General features: G+C 39.0%; 2 protein-coding genes across 5 annotated transcripts in view; one reads left to right on the forward strand and one right to left on the reverse strand.

Moving 5' to 3' along the window:
• zdhhc8 (zinc finger, DHHC-type containing 8) overlaps positions 1 to 7,332 on the forward strand; it is a 93,669-nt gene extending 86,337 nt beyond the window's left edge. For 2 of the 4 annotated variants that reach the window (XM_015383046.1, XM_015383044.1), the window contains exons 8-11: positions 3,002 to 3,122; positions 4,746 to 4,852; positions 4,933 to 5,999; positions 7,027 to 7,332. In XM_015383046.1, coding sequence (XP_015238532.1) covers positions 3,002 to 3,122; positions 4,746 to 4,852; positions 4,933 to 5,999; positions 7,027 to 7,138 — 1,407 coding nt within the window. In that variant the 3' untranslated portion in view covers positions 7,139 to 7,332. The remainder of the gene's footprint in view (positions 1 to 3,001; positions 3,123 to 4,745; positions 4,853 to 4,932; positions 6,000 to 7,026) is intronic. The other 2 variants (XM_015383047.1, XM_015383045.1) reach the window with 1 other exon arrangement.
• Positions 7,333 to 11,915: 4,583 nt separating this feature from the next.
• ranbp1 (RAN binding protein 1) lies at positions 11,916 to 16,883 on the reverse strand. The gene is made up of 6 exons (XM_015383015.1): positions 16,726 to 16,883; positions 14,627 to 14,760; positions 14,203 to 14,360; positions 13,624 to 13,752; positions 13,460 to 13,528; positions 11,916 to 13,057 (listed from the first exon to the last, which is right to left on the reverse strand). Exons 1-6 carry the CDS (start codon positions 16,738 to 16,740, stop codon positions 12,906 to 12,908), a joined length of 657 nt encoding a protein of 218 aa, XP_015238501.1. The 5' UTR covers positions 16,741 to 16,883; the 3' UTR covers positions 11,916 to 12,905.
• Between the last annotated feature and the right edge of the window lie 1,854 nt (positions 16,884 to 18,737).

The following is an 18,737-nucleotide window of genomic DNA, read 5'->3' on the forward strand; positions in this document are numbered from 1 at the left end:
GCGGCCCCGTCCAGGAGACAGCCAGGCAGTCGAGCTCAGAGCAGACTCCCATGTCAGAGGATGAAGAGAGCACATCCAGCCAGTCACAGTCAGAGAAACAGGACTACACTGAAAAACAGGCCAATCTCCAACATCTATAAACAAAGGTGTTGATGGCAGCAGCACAGCTGATATTTCTCTCCAGGATGGTGGCAGGAACAGACTAGGCCAAGCTACTATGAGAAGAAGCAGAGAGCAGGATGTTAGAGATTCTGCAGAGTGGGAGAATAGAGATCGAATGAAGCACAATGATGAAATAGGGGTCCCTATGTCCTCCAGCAGTGTAAGCCTATAACAGCATAACTATAGAGATAGCTCGGGATAAATCCAAGTAACTGCTAAACCATTGTGCATTAAAGGTGGTAAAGTGTAGTGAAACTTCTTTTGTTTTGCCTCTAAGTAATGTTGACACAACACTCTTTCATTTTCTATACGACAGAGTGGATGGATTTCATTGTCTTCTTGCATTAGTTTTCCCAGACACTGTTATGGATGCATGTCATGCTGCAGGATGTTTTTGTTATTCTAACTGTACAGTCTAACTTCTATGTTTTCTTATGGTTAAAGCAGCTTTTAATTACTTCTACTTCCAGTGTTTTAATTCAAAGTAAAAAGACCAACAGAAAAGAGTTTACCTTGCTTTTTTTTCAAATTCATTTTGGTTGAACTTTATTTATAAAGCACTTTAAACACAGAAAACAAAGCGATGTACAAAAAACACAAATATAAAACCATTAAATTCAGTGACACCATTAAATTCAGTGATATATTACTTAGAAAATATATTAGAGAATAAATGGAGACAGACTGGAATAAAATCAACAAACACCAGCATCCTTTTCAGTGTAAAAAGCCGAGGAGAAGAGATAAGAGATAAAAAAATGGTCAAAGCAGAAGCCTGCCAGATTTGCATCAGCAAATCCTTCCAAGGTTTTTTACTTTTTATGTACAAAACGCTTTTATCTTTTCCTCCTTCAAACATTGTGAACAATTTTCTGACATTTCCTGAGGTACTTTTCTCATCTGTGACTTTTGCTTTTACCAAAGTCATTTTCTGTTTTCTGTTCAGGTATTTTTACTTTTAGTTTTCTTTTTTCTTTTTAATGAGTACTTTATACACCTCTGGCCATATATAGGGTTAGGATGTTATTAAATTATTGACCAAAGGATCCGTATTGTAAGACCTGGAATCTTAGAATTTAATACCTGGAAAGGTTGTACCGGATGCAGCGTTTGATTAAACTAAAAAAGGCTAAAAATGACTGTTTTACTGATGCATAAAGAACCAATTAAAGGATCCCTTTAAATGAAAACATGATCCAATAAATAATTTCATTATAAGCAGTTTTGTTTTAAGGAAAAAAAATAAAAAGTCTATTTGAAATGAATGCTTTTCCTCTTTATTTCTTTATGGGGAAGCTTCTTTGTTCCAACTGAGTTTTATTTTAACCTACAGGCCCTTCAGTAATTATTTGCACCAAAATGTTTTTTAAATTAAAAATACATCCACAAATTTCTGAGTATTTTAAATTCTTATCTACAACCTGAAAAAAAGAAGAGCTGCATAAATCTACCGCTCAATGGAAAAGCTGTTGACAAGAAAACATTTTTTTGTGTCCACTATCAATTGTTTGTTGATCTATTGTGTTCAGTTTGCCAAAAAAAAAAAAAAAACTAGAACTAAAGCCAAATGAGAACTTTTCAGATATTTGTAAAAGGATATTTGAGGAGGATTATATCACGTTAAAAAAAAATCCTCTCTAACAGGAAGCATGGCAGTGGCAGCATCATGCTTNACCACTCCTCACTGATCGGCGGCGATTATGCACCACGTTGTTTGCTGCTTTAAAAACTGCCGTTTATGTCTTTGATTTCTCCAGAGGGGTTAGAATGCTTTTCCTCTTTATTTCTTTATGGGGAAGCTTCTTTGTTCCAACTGAGTTTTATTTTAACCTACAGGCCCTTCAGTAATTATTTGCACCAAAATGTTTTTTAAATTAAAAATACATCCACAAATTTCTGAGTATTTTAAATTCTTATCTACAACCTGAAAAAAAGAAGAGCTGCATAAATCTACCGCTCAATGGAAAAGCTGTTGACAAGAAAACATTTTTTTGTGTCCACTATCAATTGTTTGTTGATCTATTGTGTTCAGTTTGCCAAAAAAAAAAAAAAAACTAGAACTAAAGCCAAATGAGAACTTTTCAGATATTTGTAAAAGGATATTTGAGGAGGATTATATCACGTTAAAAAAAAATCCTCTCTAACAGGAAGCATGGCAGTGGCAGCATCATGCTTTGGAATTGTATTTCCTCAGCAACTGTATGATGCTCTGCATCTAGTCTGACTCAGCTTAAGCTATTTTGCAGCAAATTATTATCACTAAAACCTTCAAATCTATCCTAAAACATGGACTATCCCATAAAATCCCAAAGAAATACATCACAGTATAAAAAAATTAATAGAATAAAGAAGGAATGACACCTTATCGAGGCAGCGTACAGAGCAGAAACTCCTTTTTGTTTAGCTCGGGAGTTGGGCTGATTTTAAACACCTGTTCACTGGTAGTGAAAACGGCCAAAATGCCAAACTGCTAACTAACAGGCTGACACTAGATTTCCACAGCTTCCTTATCTCTGTCTGGCAAACAGCCTAATCCTCCATTAGCTGCTAGATGCAAAGCAGCACTGAATCCCACACCTGACTAACAGTTTGCACTTGCATTAAGATTCGTTAGTACAATGTTTGTGTAAGATTCAGAAAAACCGTGAAACGTTTGTGTCTTTCATGAACCTCTGATTAGAAAATAATGCATTTATTCCGATCAATTGAGCTCTTGTTTCATGCAGTTTTCAGTGGGAGTCGCATCCTTTGTGACAACAGATGGTCTCTGTTAAATGTACCAGCTCCCCTCCCTCCTCCATGTTCTGGACGCCTTTAACGCTCCCTCTCCTCCTTGCAGTCGAAAAGCAGCATTGACGGCCTGGACGGCAGAGAAACCCAGCCGCCCCTGCCTCCCAAAGCTGATAGGTACAACCAGCTGAAAGGCCAGCTGACCTCCAGCGAAGGTACGAACCTCAGAGGTACTCCTGATCTTCTTTTCCAAAAACTTTGCATCTGTAGATTAAAAGTTCCCTCATTTTTTAGCTTTCATTTGTGGTGAGGAAACAAGCTCTGGACAATGATTCAGCATCAGATTTAGAAAAAAAAAAAAAAAAAAGAAGAAAAAATATAATTTGGCATTTTTTTCATGGACAGTTGAAAGAATCATTGCTTTAAAAATGTAGTTTCACTTCCAAGTATGAGGTGACAGCAATGCATAAATCAGGGTGAGTTTTATTTACTCCCAGATAAACCAAAGTTATGCTGCATTATGCCAGGGAGGGAAGGCTTTCTGATTGGTTAAAGAGCACCACTGCCACCTAGTGATGATTTAAGGTGCTGCAGTTGTTCCAAAGAGATAACTCACTTTGCTAACACATTTAAAGTCATAGGGAAGTCGTATTTAAATGTCAAATCATTCTGGCTTAAACATGTATATAAATGTACTCTTTAACAGAAGATACTGTCCCAAAAGTTAGAAAATTTCTATTTAAATTTTTTTTTTCTCGTTACTTTATGCAGGCCAGTAAGTTATACATCAGCTTGTACACCTAAATTCGGCCAATAATATATCAATATATATGTCATATCATATATATGTCATCTGTCAATCAAATCTTTTCAGTCACAACAATCCCTCTCCCTTGATAAATGACCAATCACATTCACTTTATTCATGCGTGTAAAGTCGTGCACCACTCGGGAGAATTCGGAAATGCAACGTTTGGAACAGCCGCTTCCCTACGACTTTACATCTATTTGTAGTCTGGCAGTTCGAAGGTGTGAAACAAGATAAAAGAATAGATGTTTAATGCAATGAAGGGCAAAATAATCAGTAGAAACCTTTGAATAGTTGGTGTGCAGGGATGTGCTCCTGTGTGGGATCCTGCTAGCTTCAGCTACTGTGGACAAGTTTGGATTTTGCTAATTGGAAGAAAAAAAAGAATACTAATAATAAGATAACTTAAAAAAACATTTTTCCTTTCTTCAGTTAAAATTCTTCCTTGTATATTTTTGACTTTTTTCTCTTACCTCTGTATTAATATGGAACACAGATTCCTGTTTGTGTCTAACTGTTCAGACAATAACTCCTATTTGACTGATCATCATTTTTGAGGCCTCTGTTGCTGTACGGTTCCTTCTGTGCTTAAGATACAAAAAAATACACTTCATGCATGTGTGACTTATTTTAAATTTGTTTTATAAATAAATTGTACATCTAGTGGAATATTAATAATCCTGTAAGCTGTTGTCTTTTCCCTGCTGCTCAAACATCCGATTTTTCACCAGTTAGTGTCAAGAATGAGCTACAGATCTGCATTCTGATTGACCATTAATCTATACCTCATTGCTCTACATTCTGAATATATATTCTATAAGTACCATAAAATAAAAAACTTGCAGGATATATTTTTAGAAAAACAAGGTAGCTCCCAGTGTAAAACCCTGAGGTACACCAGTATTACTATCAACCATTTGTCCACCATTTGAATACACTTTTTTTCTTTTACCTTTTGCGGTTTTGTTGTTTTTGTTTTTTGTTTTTTTTTGTGCGATATTAGAGGATAAAAGTTCACAAAGACTTTTTGGTTTTACTCATTTAGAAAGTTCATTGTCTGGAAAGACCCACCCTTCTACTCCAGCTATGTACAGATTCAGGCCATCTTTTGGCACCATGCCGAAAGTCCACTACCACACCGCTGAAGACAAGGTGAGTATAAATGGATAATATTATATAAACTACCATCTCAATACTTTACTAATGGTTTTATCACCAATTTTACTCTACAGATCATCATGCCAGATGACCGAAAGAATTCAGCCATCTTAGAGGAAGGAGTACGAGGTCATGACTACCGATCTGAGCCGAACCTCGATCTGCCAGAGTACGCCAACGCTCCGCTCCACCGCACTTTCCAGTCCTCGCCTCACCAGCTAGACTCGGATCCTGTCAACTCTCGCACGCTCAGCCTGAAGCAAGGTCACCGTCGGCTGGAAAAGGGCCAGCTGCAGGCGCTGCCACCCCAGACGGTTGTTTCCACGCCTTACAAGGGCGTTTTCTCACCACACACCCTCTCTAACCGCAATGGCAGTCTGTCCTACGACAGCTTGCTCAACCCCAGCATCTCTCCAGCCAGCGCCGGCGAATGCATGGCCCACCGTGGGATGCCGTCTGTGGGATTCCATTCACCTTACCTGCCCACCAAAATGTGCCACATCCGGGAGTCTGAGATCCACAGACAACAGGTTGCTCAAACTTACAGTCCAGTGATGCCGCCCAGAGGGATAGGCAGACAATCCCCCCACCTGAGGGACAGGGAGCCGTCTCCTGTGCGCTACGATAACCTCTCCCAGACCATCATGGCTTCCATCCAGGAAAGGAAAGAGATGGAAGAGAGGGAGAAGCGGCAGATGCTGCGCGGACGCTCCCAGACCCATTTGTATGCCCAGGATTCTGGTGTGTTCGATGCAGGTTATGGCCTGCCTGCAAACACCGGCTACTGCGATGGACCTCGCGGGCCCGGATCTAGAGGCCCAACACCCCCGGCTTACGGAGGCTCCAGGGAGAACCTGATGGGCGTTGGGATGGTGAACTACGGCCAAAGAACCCCTGTGTTGCGCCACGCTGGTTCCACTCTTGGCCGGGCCCCCAGGACTTCATCCACCTCTTTACACACAGATCACAGTAGCTCTAACAGCAGCCAGGGCAGGGCCCCCGGCCACGAGGGCTCCTATCGCTCCCCCGCCCATAACCCCCACTCCCCAGCAATGCCCCGATCCCCCTCCTACTCCCACCAGAAACTCTCCTACATCAGTGCTCACGAGAGGACAGGCTCCCCTCGTCTCGGGGGCCAGAGGTATGACCCCTGACATTCTGCCCCTCCCTTGGGGATGCATGCTTTGTAGCAACCCGATGCGAACTGTTGGACTCTACATACAATCTGCAGTTTTTCATCTCTGTGTTCAACCTAACCGAGGTCTGGTTCATGGTGTTTTGTTCTCTCCATTTATCCATTCGTTCTGTTGGTTTGAACTTTGCACATGTTTTCTTGTTTAATGTTGTATGATTGCCTTCTAGGAAAAGAAAGCACCTTTTTTGTTTGGTATCAGTCTGTTTAATAAAAAAGATACGACTCCCCGTTTCTTTCTCACATGCATGCGATTCACTTACTTGTCCTCCATCTCCTCTTCTCTCCACTAACAAACACCCGCTGAAATAAACTCTCCATTGCTGCTGTTCAATTTCAATCTCTGAGGTCATTCCAAAAAAAGTAAAAAAAAAAAAACACAATCCACTGGACTTTGTTTCCAAGTTTGAAGACGTTTCGCTTCCCATCCAGGAAGCTTTTTCAAATCAAAATGTCAGGGAAAGCGTTGAGTTGGGGTTTTGATACAGTAGCCCAACAAAACCTAGTTTCTTTTATGAAAACAAGGAACTTTAAACAGACTAAAGGGTCCAGCCCTTTGGAATGGAGGTCGTTTGGTGTCTTTTGTTAGCCTGTAATGCCCAATACCTGCCTATGTCTCTGAAAGGGGTGTTTTTAAAGGGAATTGTCAGTCTGGATGAATAGGCGAGGTCTTCTGCTCTCCTGTACTGGGTTGGGGGTTACGACGATAGCGGGAAGGGATCAACTCAATTGCTGCATTTTAGGTTTTTGAAAGAAATGGGAACATTCTGGTCCTTAAAAAAAAACGAAATGTCTTCAAACTTGGAAACAAAGTCCAGCGGATGACTTGGATGACTGAGAAGCTTCACCAGCATATTCTCTGAGGTCTAAACAGATCATCTGCATATCTCAGTATTCCAGAGCTTTTTTTAAATTGATTTTGTTGTTGAATTGTTTTTTTGTTTTGTTTAGTTTTTTTTTTCCTCTTTCCACTCAGAGAGGCCATGAAAGCTAACGGGCAGATGGACTGCCACCTGAGTCCTGGTCGGCACGGTAACGTCAAAAAGGTGACAGGAGTTGGAGGCACCACGTACGAAATATCCGTTTGAGCGACAAGGACAAACCCTTCAGCTTTTACCGACGCCGCTCTCCTGCGGTGAAACCTCACTTTTGTCCAATCAAGGGGTTGTTAGTGTGTTTTAATCGTCCAGTCAGAGGAGAACATCGCGTGAGGCTGCCAAAAACAATTCAGGATGAATCCGTGCTGATAGAGAAGGAGAGAAAACCAAAAGAGAAAAAGAAATGCTGTGTGAAGGCTTTGGTCATCAGTTCTAACTCATTGTCTCGGTTGGACTGGCGTGATACTGCTGGGACGTCTTCATCGTGAACATCTGGGATAAAGAACTCATGGTGCTTCACTTTTTGTCCTCCTTTACTGTTGGCAGTGGGGGTTTTTCGGGGTGTGATGAATGTTTTCTGTGGCTTTGAGGGGAGAGTAGAAAACCCAACCGGAGTGGGAAGAGAAGGTGAAGGAATCCTCGTCTAGTCTGACTGTCGCATTCCAAATTCAGTTGTTTTAGGTTAAAAACAAGGAAAGCTAACTTTGTGTTCAAAAGTATTTTTCTCAGGAATGAATGCAACCAGCTGAACATGCTAGTTGACATGAATTCACGTCTAATGAATGTGTTTTGGTTTTTTTTCTAGATGATTTAGGGCTTAAACCTTGTTCTCGCCTTCCTTTCTTTTAACCTTTACCGTAGGCCGGGGTGGAGTTTAAAGACGTGGTTTCCACCTGACCTACAAAGCAAGAGCTGGTCTGTTCTGTTTGTCTTCTATAAGTGCAGGATACCTCATCACAATGTCTCTCTCAGACTCCAGATGAGTCCAGACTTGCACAGAAAAAACCCAGAATCAAGTTTCATAAAAAAAAAAAAGGAAATAAAAGTATATAAATGTCTCCTTTAATCTACAGAAGAGGATTAGGGCCACTGAAAAAACTTTATTTCAGTATAATATGACATAAAAATCAGACTTCTGACTTTAATCTCAGAATTTTACTGATTCTCATATTATACTGAAATAAAATTTAAAAATCAGTTACATTTTTTTTCTTTTTCAGTGGCCCTAATCCACTTCCGTACTAATCATAGGAAAGATTAACAAAGATAACCGGTCACTATTTTTTCATAATGTATTTTTTTTAGGTCCAGAATTATTTAAAAAGAAAATGTTTGATACATATTTTTATACATGCATACATTTTGGACTGGATTAAAGTATAGTCTTAAAAAAGCTGTTTATTCTGGACCGTTCAGCGCCAGCCCCAATCATCGAGCTACCCCTGCTATATATGCTTAAAAAGACCTTAAAACAAAAGCAGTGGACACTTTTTTTCTGATTAATTCAGTCGTTAAATAAAATACATTAATTCAGTTTGGATCCTTTTTTTTTTAATTTAAAATATTTTTTTTAACATAATCACATCCCTTACAATCATTTTAATGAATGGGTTTAAGGATGGTGGAGGATCTGTGATGCTGTGGGCCTATGAAGCTTGTTGAAGCTCTACAATGCTAAGCAAATTGAATTTATAAGAAAATTGGCTGGTTTTATATCTCAAAATGTTTTAGAAGACTAAAATCTTGCTCTTTGGGTAAAATTAAAAATACACGGCTTCCATCACAAGTGATTTTGTTAAAAACAACTTATCTCTGCTGAAAGCGTGTTCTCAAGGACTTGCAGCAGCAAAAGCTTTTAATTTGTTTTTTTTGAACATCTATAGCAGAGGTGCGGTTAAATGTCTGTAAATATAAAATCCTGATGAATTCACCAAGTGATCCGATTAGATCATTGATAATTACATTTTAAATATTGCTTGTTTTACATTGCTGTGCAAGAATAAGTGTATGATAACTCTTAACTGTTAGATTTGTGTTGTGGAAAATAATGTTAAAGTCACATGACTAGCGTGGTCCTAATGGTCAAACATCAGAGAATGTGCATTTCATTACCACTGCCTGGAGTTGTGTTCAACTAATGTGGCCATACTTCACAACAAAAAAAAAAAAAAACAGCAAATATGTGACTTCTGTTTAAGGAGAGGGGAGGAAATCAGACTATTAGCAGCGGCTGTCTGGTACAGCGTGGTGACATTTCTTTTTATGTTAAAGTGTGAAAAATAGATTGAAAAGAAAATAAAAGGCAGGAATTGATACAAGCTACATGTTAGATTTATCTGCGTTATTTAAAAAAAGCCACCGTTGCCTTTTTAGCAGAGAAACCAACTGAAATGCTATCTGTGATTCGGATGGAGAAGAAAGACACTCTGGAGTTTGTTTTTATTCTTTGTGATCCTTTTTCCTTCAGTCTGATAAACTCAAATTTCTATAAATGACAAAGAATAAAACCCAGAAGCTGTGGTGGTCGTTTACTGAGGTTTAACCTGGTTTCTTTACTCACTCAGCTGCCTTAACAAAAACGTATTTAGGCTTTGGTTAACAGGGCTATTTTAGGCAAAGCTGATGGTTAGATGAACCAATACAACTTAATAGTTTTTAATTTCACTTTACTCCAAATGCAAAAAGCCATCATTTCACCTTCAAATGACTGCCACTACTCCCATCTTCCTTTCCTAGGATGGATATCACTGCAGGGCCCCCTGCTGACAGTCAGCCTCATGCTGAACATGCATGTATAATGGAGAATACACTATAGCTGTATATGTGTCCCTGTTTTTTTTTTTTTTGGTCTTTGATGACAAAATATTGAAGGACCTGAAAGAATAAAACATCCAACTCTGAACTGAATTCATTCTTTCTAATGATGACATCATCAACCCTTATCCGCCTGTAAAGAAGGTTTGGAAATCAAATGGGGGATAAATGGAGGAAGCCACCAGACAAACGTCGTACCATGAAAGTAAATTTTAGATTTCGTTTTTAAGTCCGGCTTGTTGCTGGAGAGATGTGAGCCATTTTATCTGCTGCTACGCCTCGTTATGGAGACGCCATTTAACATTTCAGCAGGTCCAAAATGACTGTTATGTTTTAACCCGTCTGCAGGATGTATGCGGTGCGTCCAAATTAGCAGCCTTTTGCTGCAGCGATAAGGCTACTGTCCATTAAAAGTTTCATATGGACTAGATCCACCCAAGGGTTAAAAAAAACAGCATCTGATTTAATTAATGCTTTTTCCAGGTATTAAAAATTATTTTTGGTGATTTTGGATAATGACCATAGTATGAGTGCAATTGAGTCAAACAGTTGAAGCTTTAGGCCGATTAAAAAAAAAAAAACTTCAGAACAGACGATGGAGATGAATGGTATTACTTAGGAGCCTCAGGCTGATGACGTCCAACTTGCACTGAATCCATGGAGACCCCTGGACTTTTCTGTATACAGTGGGGTAAGGAAGTATTCAGACCCCTTTAAATATTATACTCTTTGTTTCATTACAGCTATTTGCTAAAATCAATAAAGTTAATTTTATTCATTATTGCTCCAAATTTATTTAAAAGAAAAAGTCAAATGGTCATAAGTAAATAGACCCTTTGCTGTGACACATGTTGGCCATTTCTTCTTCATTGGATTCAAACTGTTTAAACTTATTGGATTTAATTAGTAAAGGCACACACCTGTCTATACAAGACCTTAAAGCTCACGTTGCATGTCAGCAAACAAGAATGAGGTGGAAGGAACTGCCCAAGGAGCTCAGAGGCACAGATCTGGCCAAAGTTACAAAAGAATTTCTGTAGCACTCAATGTTCCTAAGAGCACAGTGGCCTCCATGAGCCTTAAATAGGAGAATTTTGGAATGACCAGAACACTTTCTAGACCTGGCCGTCCAGAAGAGCCTTGGTGAGTAAGGTAAAGAGGAACCCAAAGATAACTGTGAGCTACAGAGATGCAGTAGGGAGATCGGAGAAAGCTCTACAAAGTCAACTTTCACTGCAGCCCTGCACCAGTCTGGGTTTTATGGCAGAGTGGCTTGATGGAAACCTCTCCTCAGGCTATGAAAGCCTGCATAATAAGCCATAAAACACATTAAGGACTCCCAGACTACAAGAAAGAAGATTATCTGGTCTGATGAGACAAAGATTTAACTTTTTGGCCTTAATTCTAAGTGGTATGTGTGAAATCCAGACACTCCTTATCACCTTCCCAACAGTGAAACATGGTGGTGGCAGCATCATGCTACGGGGGTGTTATATAGCTACAGTATGACTGGTTGCAACTGAAGAAAAGTTGAATGCAGCCAAGTACAGAGTGCACTCAGGACATCAGGCTGGGCCGAAGGTTCACCTTCCAGCAAGATAACGACCCCAAGCACACAGCTAAAATAAAGGAGGGGCTTGGGAACAAAAATGTGACCCTTCTTGACTGGCCCAGCCAGAGCCCTGAACTAAACCCAATTGATGATCTCTAGAGACGTGAAAATGGCCGTCCACCAACGCTCACCATCCAACCCGACGGAACGGAGAAGATCTGCAAGGAAGAATGGCAGAGGATCCCTGAATCCAGGTGGAAACTTCATTCCCAAGAAGACTGATGGCTGTACAAGCTCAAAAGGATTCTTCTACTTTATACTGAGCAAAGGGTCTGAATACTTCAGTTTTTCTATTTTTTTCTGTCAAGATGGGGTGCTGAGTGAACATTAAGAAATAAAACATTTATTATTTTAGCAAAAGGCTGCAATGAAAGTGAAAATTTAAAGGTTTCATAAAGGTTTCATTTGATCAGATACCCTCTAGTGATGATCATCAAAAACTGACGCTTCAAACATTGCTCTTTTTGTATGTAAAGAATGTAAACAAACTCAGTGAAATTGTTTTAATTTTCCAGAAAGTTTGATTTACTGAGATGCAGATTATACATGGATACAAAGGTGTGATCTTTACCAGCTTTTATTTGAAGTTGGAGGAAACATTTCTGATCCGAGTGCAAGCAAAGAGCAGCATTTCATCCATATACATGTATTTACAGATGCACTGGCTCTTGGATGCGCTGGAGTCCAGGTTGGGGACTTATCGGGTGGAAAGAGAGCGGTGAGCACACAGACCTGATGGGAGCGCTCTGTTACGTACACATTAAATGCTTCAAAGTCTGGGAATGTTATGAACTAAAACATACAAACTTTAATCTCCTGATCAAAAACAAGAGTGAGGAAAAACAAGCCGCACAAATTCATGAACCGTTTTTGCTTTGGACTTCATTTTAAACGCTAAATAAAAGGCAAAGATGAGAATCTTAACTGAGTGCATGTTATCCGCCATTAACCCATAAATGGACACCCTGATCGTGACTCGTCTGATGCTCCAAAACTGTCCAGAGGGATTTCCTCCTCTTCCAAGTCAGCCAACAGCTAAACTAAAAGGAGGAACCCAGAGAGATAATCACTTCAAAGAGAAGCCTTCACCTTGTGATCAAATAGAGGAAGTGTGGACAGGAATCTCAGGCACCGCCCTGATGTCTTGTTTCTGACCTGGTGCTGCTGATCAGCAGGCTACATTATGTTCTCCCCCCCCACAAATACTCTGCTTCATCATAAAACGAAAAAACAACAACAAAAAACACCCCAATGTGGGAATGATCGCTACCACAAGCCTCCTTTCACAGTTAGTCAATAGAAATGTTGACCTCTTCCAAGTAAGGATGGAAAGTTACGGGCTTCCGCTGAGAAAAGTGGGAAAGGGGCTTTTAGAAACTTTGCGTCTGATATTTTCTCCAGTGGCTTCAAGGACTTGTGATCTTGAGGCAAAACAGATTAAAACAAAAAAACCTAATATGTCAGAGTCCAAATTCAGTTCAATATAGTCTATTGTAGAAAAAGAGGAAAAACTGAAAAAACAAAAACTGAAGATCAGCAAAGAATAGATTCTTAATTCTTCTCTGCAGCTTTCACCTCCTTCTTCTCATCCTCATTCTTCTCGGTCTCCTTTTTGTCCTCTTCCTTCTTTCCCTCTGATGACTTCTCTTTTACCGAGAGCTCCTCCAGCTTCTCTGCCACCTTGTTTGCACTGTCAGTGTCGCCTGTGGCAAAACGACAAACCATCATTAGACGTGAGCATCTATATATCAGAGCTGCTGCCTGTTCAGCATCTCAAATGTGCTTCCTCTTGAAAAACACTAAAAACCAAACTGAGCACAAATACACTTAAAAGAAGCTAAAATGTAGCAGAAAAAGTGACCACCGCTGGCTTTATGGAAAGCTAGCAGTGTTACATCCTGCGTGTTTATTTAGCAGACAGAAAAAGTCCCAGGCTGGAGTAAGCAGCAAAGAACAGAGTGTGTCTGCATCATCATTACTCATTATATCCAAATAAATTAAACTAAAACTTATCCAGCAAACCGGGGCCCTGACTTTACTCTGTACAGAAAGTTAATAAATAGTATGGCAATATAATAAAACATTAATAAGAATATATAACGTACCTGATCCCTCTACTTGTTTTTTGACCTCCTCTTTGCATTCATCAAACTTCACCTTAAACTTCTGAGCATCTGTAGAGAAAGAACAACAGTGGTTATTAGGTCGAATAAACAGGAAAGGGCATCTTCTGATGTAATATTGGATTATAGGTGTGAATAATGCTCACTTTCTGCATTTAGAAAGCGTATTGCCAGTAGTTCTGGTTTGGGACATTCGTCGGCGTAATCTGCTAGTGTGTTCCACACCCACGCTCTGTCACTGCCAGCGTTGGGCTTCAGCTCCATCAGGGGACTGACTGCCGTTTAAAAAGAAGGTCAGATGTTAGCAAGGAAGAAATTAACAAAAACGTCTGCACTTAACTATACGAGAGCGCTGTACGCTACATTCCATCAGAAACACCTTAAAGAAAAATCTCAGACTCCTTTACATATATGACATCATCTTCCATTGCTTTGTATGTAACCATTAATATGTTTTTAAATACAGCATGGCTGCTGGTGGGATTTATCAGAAAATGCTTTAAAACTATATTTTTCTTTTACTGCAAGTAATGAAATAAATTGTTTTTGCATCAATGTTGCAAGGAAGGATCAGAGCAGCATGAACCTATACTGCTTATAGCTTAAAAAAAAGAAGCAACTCTTGTATTTTACAAGAAAAGTACTTAAAGCTGTTAAAACAGGAGGAGGAAGAAAAGCTTTTTTAAAATCTCAGTATAGTTAGAACGTTTTCCAAGCCGACTCACTCTGATGATTGGCACAAATCTTCAAAGTTCGGTCTCTCCTCATCAGGAGGCGGATGGAACCTTTTTCTTTGTGTTTCAGGAGCTTCACGTCACCAGTGCCCCTCTCCTTCCATTCTGGAGGATCGTTCTCTGATGCAAAACGATACAGTTTGGCCCGCCTGGATACACAATAGCACTTCATTACAAACATACCAATTTATTGATATATATGTTGAATTATATTGTGATTGAGCTTGCCCTGGCTTAAGGAGCCATTTCACTGTTTTTAGGGGCGTTTAAAAACAATTATCCAACTTATACTAAATTAAAAATGGATTCTTTATATCCCATCACAAACTTAAAAGACTGAATTGTAACTTTTTCTAGCAAAACTACATCAAGCAATTAAAATATGACCACAAAAAAAACCAAAAAAACAACTTGCATTTTAAAGAGCACTTCTTCATCCTCTTCTAATGTTTTCACATCCTGCTCAGGAAGAGAGACGATGGGCTCAAAGTGGGGATCATGGTTGGAGTCCTCTGCAGTTTCTCCAGTGGTTTCATGCTCTTCCTGGTCCTTTTAAGAAAAATATATATTAGCTTTCCCAGAAAATGACAGACACTCTTTAGAACAACCAAGGTCTTCAAAGAATAAACCGAAGCAGTGATTTTAGTGAGGCACTAACAGGCCAGTTTTCAATGGAGTGGATTATGTGTATAGGTTTTGGGCCAGAGAGAACAAAGCCTTTTGTACAGGCCTGCTGCTGACCCCCGTCTGCTGAATATTGCTTTACGGTATGTGCTCCAAATTTAAGGGAAACATTCCCATAGTTTACTGGAAAGCAATGATGATTTGTCACAGGATGCAAAGTTAATTTAACAGGAATTGTTTAATATGCTGTTTTAAAACAATCATTAGGATTTTTATGCGGGTTTAGAAATCAGAAGCAGACGATTATTAAGATCTCTTTTTTTAACTAACTTTATTTAAACAAAAAACAAGTTAGGCAATTGCAACAGTGGAAGGCATAGTAGAGGAAGATTTGAAAAATGGAAGTACAAGGCATTATAGATAAGAAACAAAAAAAGAAAATGGCTGATAATAATGAAATAATTATTACAATGGCAACAAGGGGATTCCTGTTAGGATTAATGAACATCAGTGGGCAAACTCATCAGTATTTCAGTCCGGTATTAGTATAATTCGATACATTTAAGAGATTTCAAATATAACATGAATTTAGATTTTTTTTTTTTTTACTTTAAAGATTGGGGATTATATCAACAATCTTTGTTTATGAAGAAAGAATTTTGCTAAACACAAAATTAGGTTACAAAAGAGTTCTATTGTTTTGCTTTTCAATAATATTCCAAAAGTTATATCTATAGAAATAGATTCATAAAGAGCAATTTTTGATGTGATCCTTGTTTCTGAGCAATTCCTAAATGTTTTGGTTTGACTGCATTCATAGAAGACATGGTCTATTGATTATTTATCACTTTCACAGAATGAGCGTTTATTGTAAACAATGTTAAAACGATTTCTTTGTAGTTCTTTCGAGGGGTAAATTGCATTTAAAATTTTAAAGTGAGTTTCTTTAGCTTTTGGTTGTATGGGGAGATTTAGATAACGAGTTCTAAGTGTTTCAATTGCTTTTTTCCCCCTCAAATTTGCAAAGAATGTTTTTTTTTCCCAGGGAATAAAAATTCGTTAGAAACAGTTCCTAATTGTGTGGTTATTGAATTTTTGGTCTAAGATCTCATTTTAATTGAACACCAGCCAACAAACCTCGATTTCACTGCGATTTTCTGTCAACTTGCCGTAAAGTTACCCGGCTTGTTGAAAAGGCCTCAATCTTAGCAGGCGGCTAACAGCTAGCTGTCATCACTTATCGCTGCTTAAACCCTTAATAACTGTATGGCATGCGGTAATTTAAGATATAAAAAAGCCAACAGTATGCTAACTGTGCCCGCTGTATAAAGTTATGAAAAAATACAACTATAAAACAGTTTTTCTCTTTAGCGCTCTACTATTAAAGCTAACATTAGCAACATAACAGCAGCTCGCATCACACTAGGATAAATAACACACAAACATAAATAACCTTACTGAGCTCGTTGTTTTTGTGCAAATGTGCAATTTATTTAACGATGTTCATACTACAGTAAACTGTAGCTATAATAATATTTTGCTATAGAATATTTAAAAGAGGCTAACGTGCCAACTGATGCACACTTCACAGGACTTGTCGGAGCTCGTAAACCTCAACTCCAAGCGACGTGTTGAGGAAAATCACTAATCAAAATGTGTCGAACAGAATTTTTTGAGAATTCTTCAATAATATAAATAAATCCGCGATATGTTTCACGACGTAAAAATCCACTCTAACGCATTTATTAGAGTAAAACTGATTTGTTGTCGGATTTTCCTTTTCTTTTTCTAATTTTGGCAAATTTCAGCCACAAAATAAACCTACAATCAGAAAATTCCGGTTTTAATTAAAAGGTTATTTATTTACTAACCCAGAATGTGCGATCTTACCTTCGGGTCTGCCATAATAAAGCAGATGTTAAGAGATTGTGGAAGTTGTGTGAGAGCTTCAGATCCCAAACTGGCAGCCGTTAGCGTTCAGTTGTTCTCACTTCCTGGAGCAGCTTTCGCGCGCCGAATTCTCTGCGCATGCTCACGTGTTCAGCCAACCTTCACCCGGAAGGAGACGTCTTCTTCTTCTGATATTTTTTATAGGCGGATGTCAACCAACTTAAGGTGCATTTACCGCCACCTACCAGACTGGAGAGCGGTCATCAATGATGTCAGAGGGAAATAATTAATACATACCAATCTATTAGTCAATATCCATACATATAAATTAGTATGTGTGTATATTCACATGCTTACAAACACTTATATTCTTACTTTAAATACGATTAAATAATCCAGTGTTTTTTTTTTTAATCTAACTAACTGATTTATAGCAGAATTTTGATTTACTTCCCAAAAGGTTTTTAATTGAAAATCTTATTTTTTTTCTCTATTTAGTGTTGAATTTAAGTGCTGATGGTCCTGTGAATATTTATTACATTCTGATAATAAATGTTCCACTGTTTCCATCTGATTACAGTAATTACAAGTCCCTGTGTCATGTTTCCCTATTTTGGGAAGGAGACAGCTGACCTTTTGATTTTATATCAATTTTTTTTATATATCAATTATATTTTATATAAAGATTAATATAATAATAATTAATATAAAAAATGTGTAATGAGCACCTTACACATTGTTAACAGCATTGAGCTAAACCACCCCAAAAAGGCTCATAAAATCAGCTAATAATACAATCAAATAGAATTAGAATAGAAATGTTATTGTCCCACAGTGGAGAAATAAAAGGGTGTCAGTACCAGGGTGAAAAGGCAAAAAGATTAGAAAAGATTAAACATTATAACTAATCTGGACTGGGCTCATAGCACTGATGGCCTGTATAAGAAGTGCAAGAGCCGCCTCCACCTCCAGGGTCCTTAGGAGTGAGCAGGCCCCTGCATAAAACCTTCTACTCTGTGGTGGCATCAGCCCTCCTCTTCACTGTTGTCTGCTGGGCTCCTGGCAGCGCAGAGCGGGACAGAAAAAGACTGAACAAACTTGTGAGAAACACTGTTTCTGTCCTAGGCTGCACTCTGGACTCAGTGGAGCAAGTGGCTGAGAGGAGGGTGCTGTCCAAGCTTACATCCAGAATGGACAACACTTTCCACCCTCTGCACCAGAGTGTAGAGGAGCTGAGCAGCTTCTTTAGTGGAAGACTTTAAACCCCGTTTGTAAAAAGGAGCGCTCCAGGTAACTCATCCCTGCCGCCACCAGACCCTACAATGCGACACTACAACGGCAATAACGTTTGTAATAGTACTTGTATATATATGTTTATATATATATATATATATATATATATATATATATATATATTAATGGGTATAAGGATATATGGGTAGATGTTCGAGGTCAGCCTGTTTTTCAGTGTAGTCCTGTTTCTCTGACTGTGACTGGTTGGATGTGCTCTCTCTTTATCCTCTGACATGGGAGCTGACAGCTCGTCTGCCTGGCTGTGTGTTTTGGATGGGGCGGCCATTTACAGTTGCCTTTTTTATCTCTGCTTCTGTCTCCTTGAACCTCAGTCGGCCTCGGCAGATGGCCGCTCACACTGAGCCTGGTTCTGCTGGAGGTTTCTTCCTTTTAAAAGGGAGTTTTTCCTCTCCACTGCCGCTGCAAGTATGCTTAGTGTGAGGGATTGCCTTTGAGTAGATACAGTCAGCTATCCTGATGTTGCAGTCACTTGGTATTGGTTTGTAAACCACAACGGCTTTCCTCTGCTTTTTATCCAACATCACAATGTCCGGTTGGTTTTCCATTACCATTCGGTCCGTCTGTATCTGAAGTCCCACAGTATCCTGGCTCGGTCTTCCTCTACCATCTTTAGAGGTGTTTCCCACTTTGATCTTGGGGTCCCAGCCCATACTCTGCACAGATGTTCCTGTACACAAAGTATATATGTATGTATGTAT

This window comes from Cyprinodon variegatus, unplaced genomic scaffold, assembly GCF_000732505.1.
Source record: "Cyprinodon variegatus isolate N-32 unplaced genomic scaffold, C_variegatus-1.0 Scaffold273, whole genome shotgun sequence".
Classification (NCBI taxonomy): domain Eukaryota; kingdom Metazoa; phylum Chordata; class Actinopteri; order Cyprinodontiformes; family Cyprinodontidae; genus Cyprinodon; species Cyprinodon variegatus.

Bases quoted from the DNA above. Each gene is read 5' to 3' on its own strand.
- ranbp1 (XM_015383015.1), bottom strand. The intron at 13,753-14,202 runs GTGAGTCGGCTT...TTTAAACGGCAG, and splicing joins GATTTGTGCCAATCATCAGA to TCAGTCCCCTGATGGAGCTG. The intron at 13,529-13,623 runs GTGAGCATTATT...CTTTCTCTACAG, and splicing joins ACGCTTTCTAAATGCAGAAA to ATGCTCAGAAGTTTAAGGTG.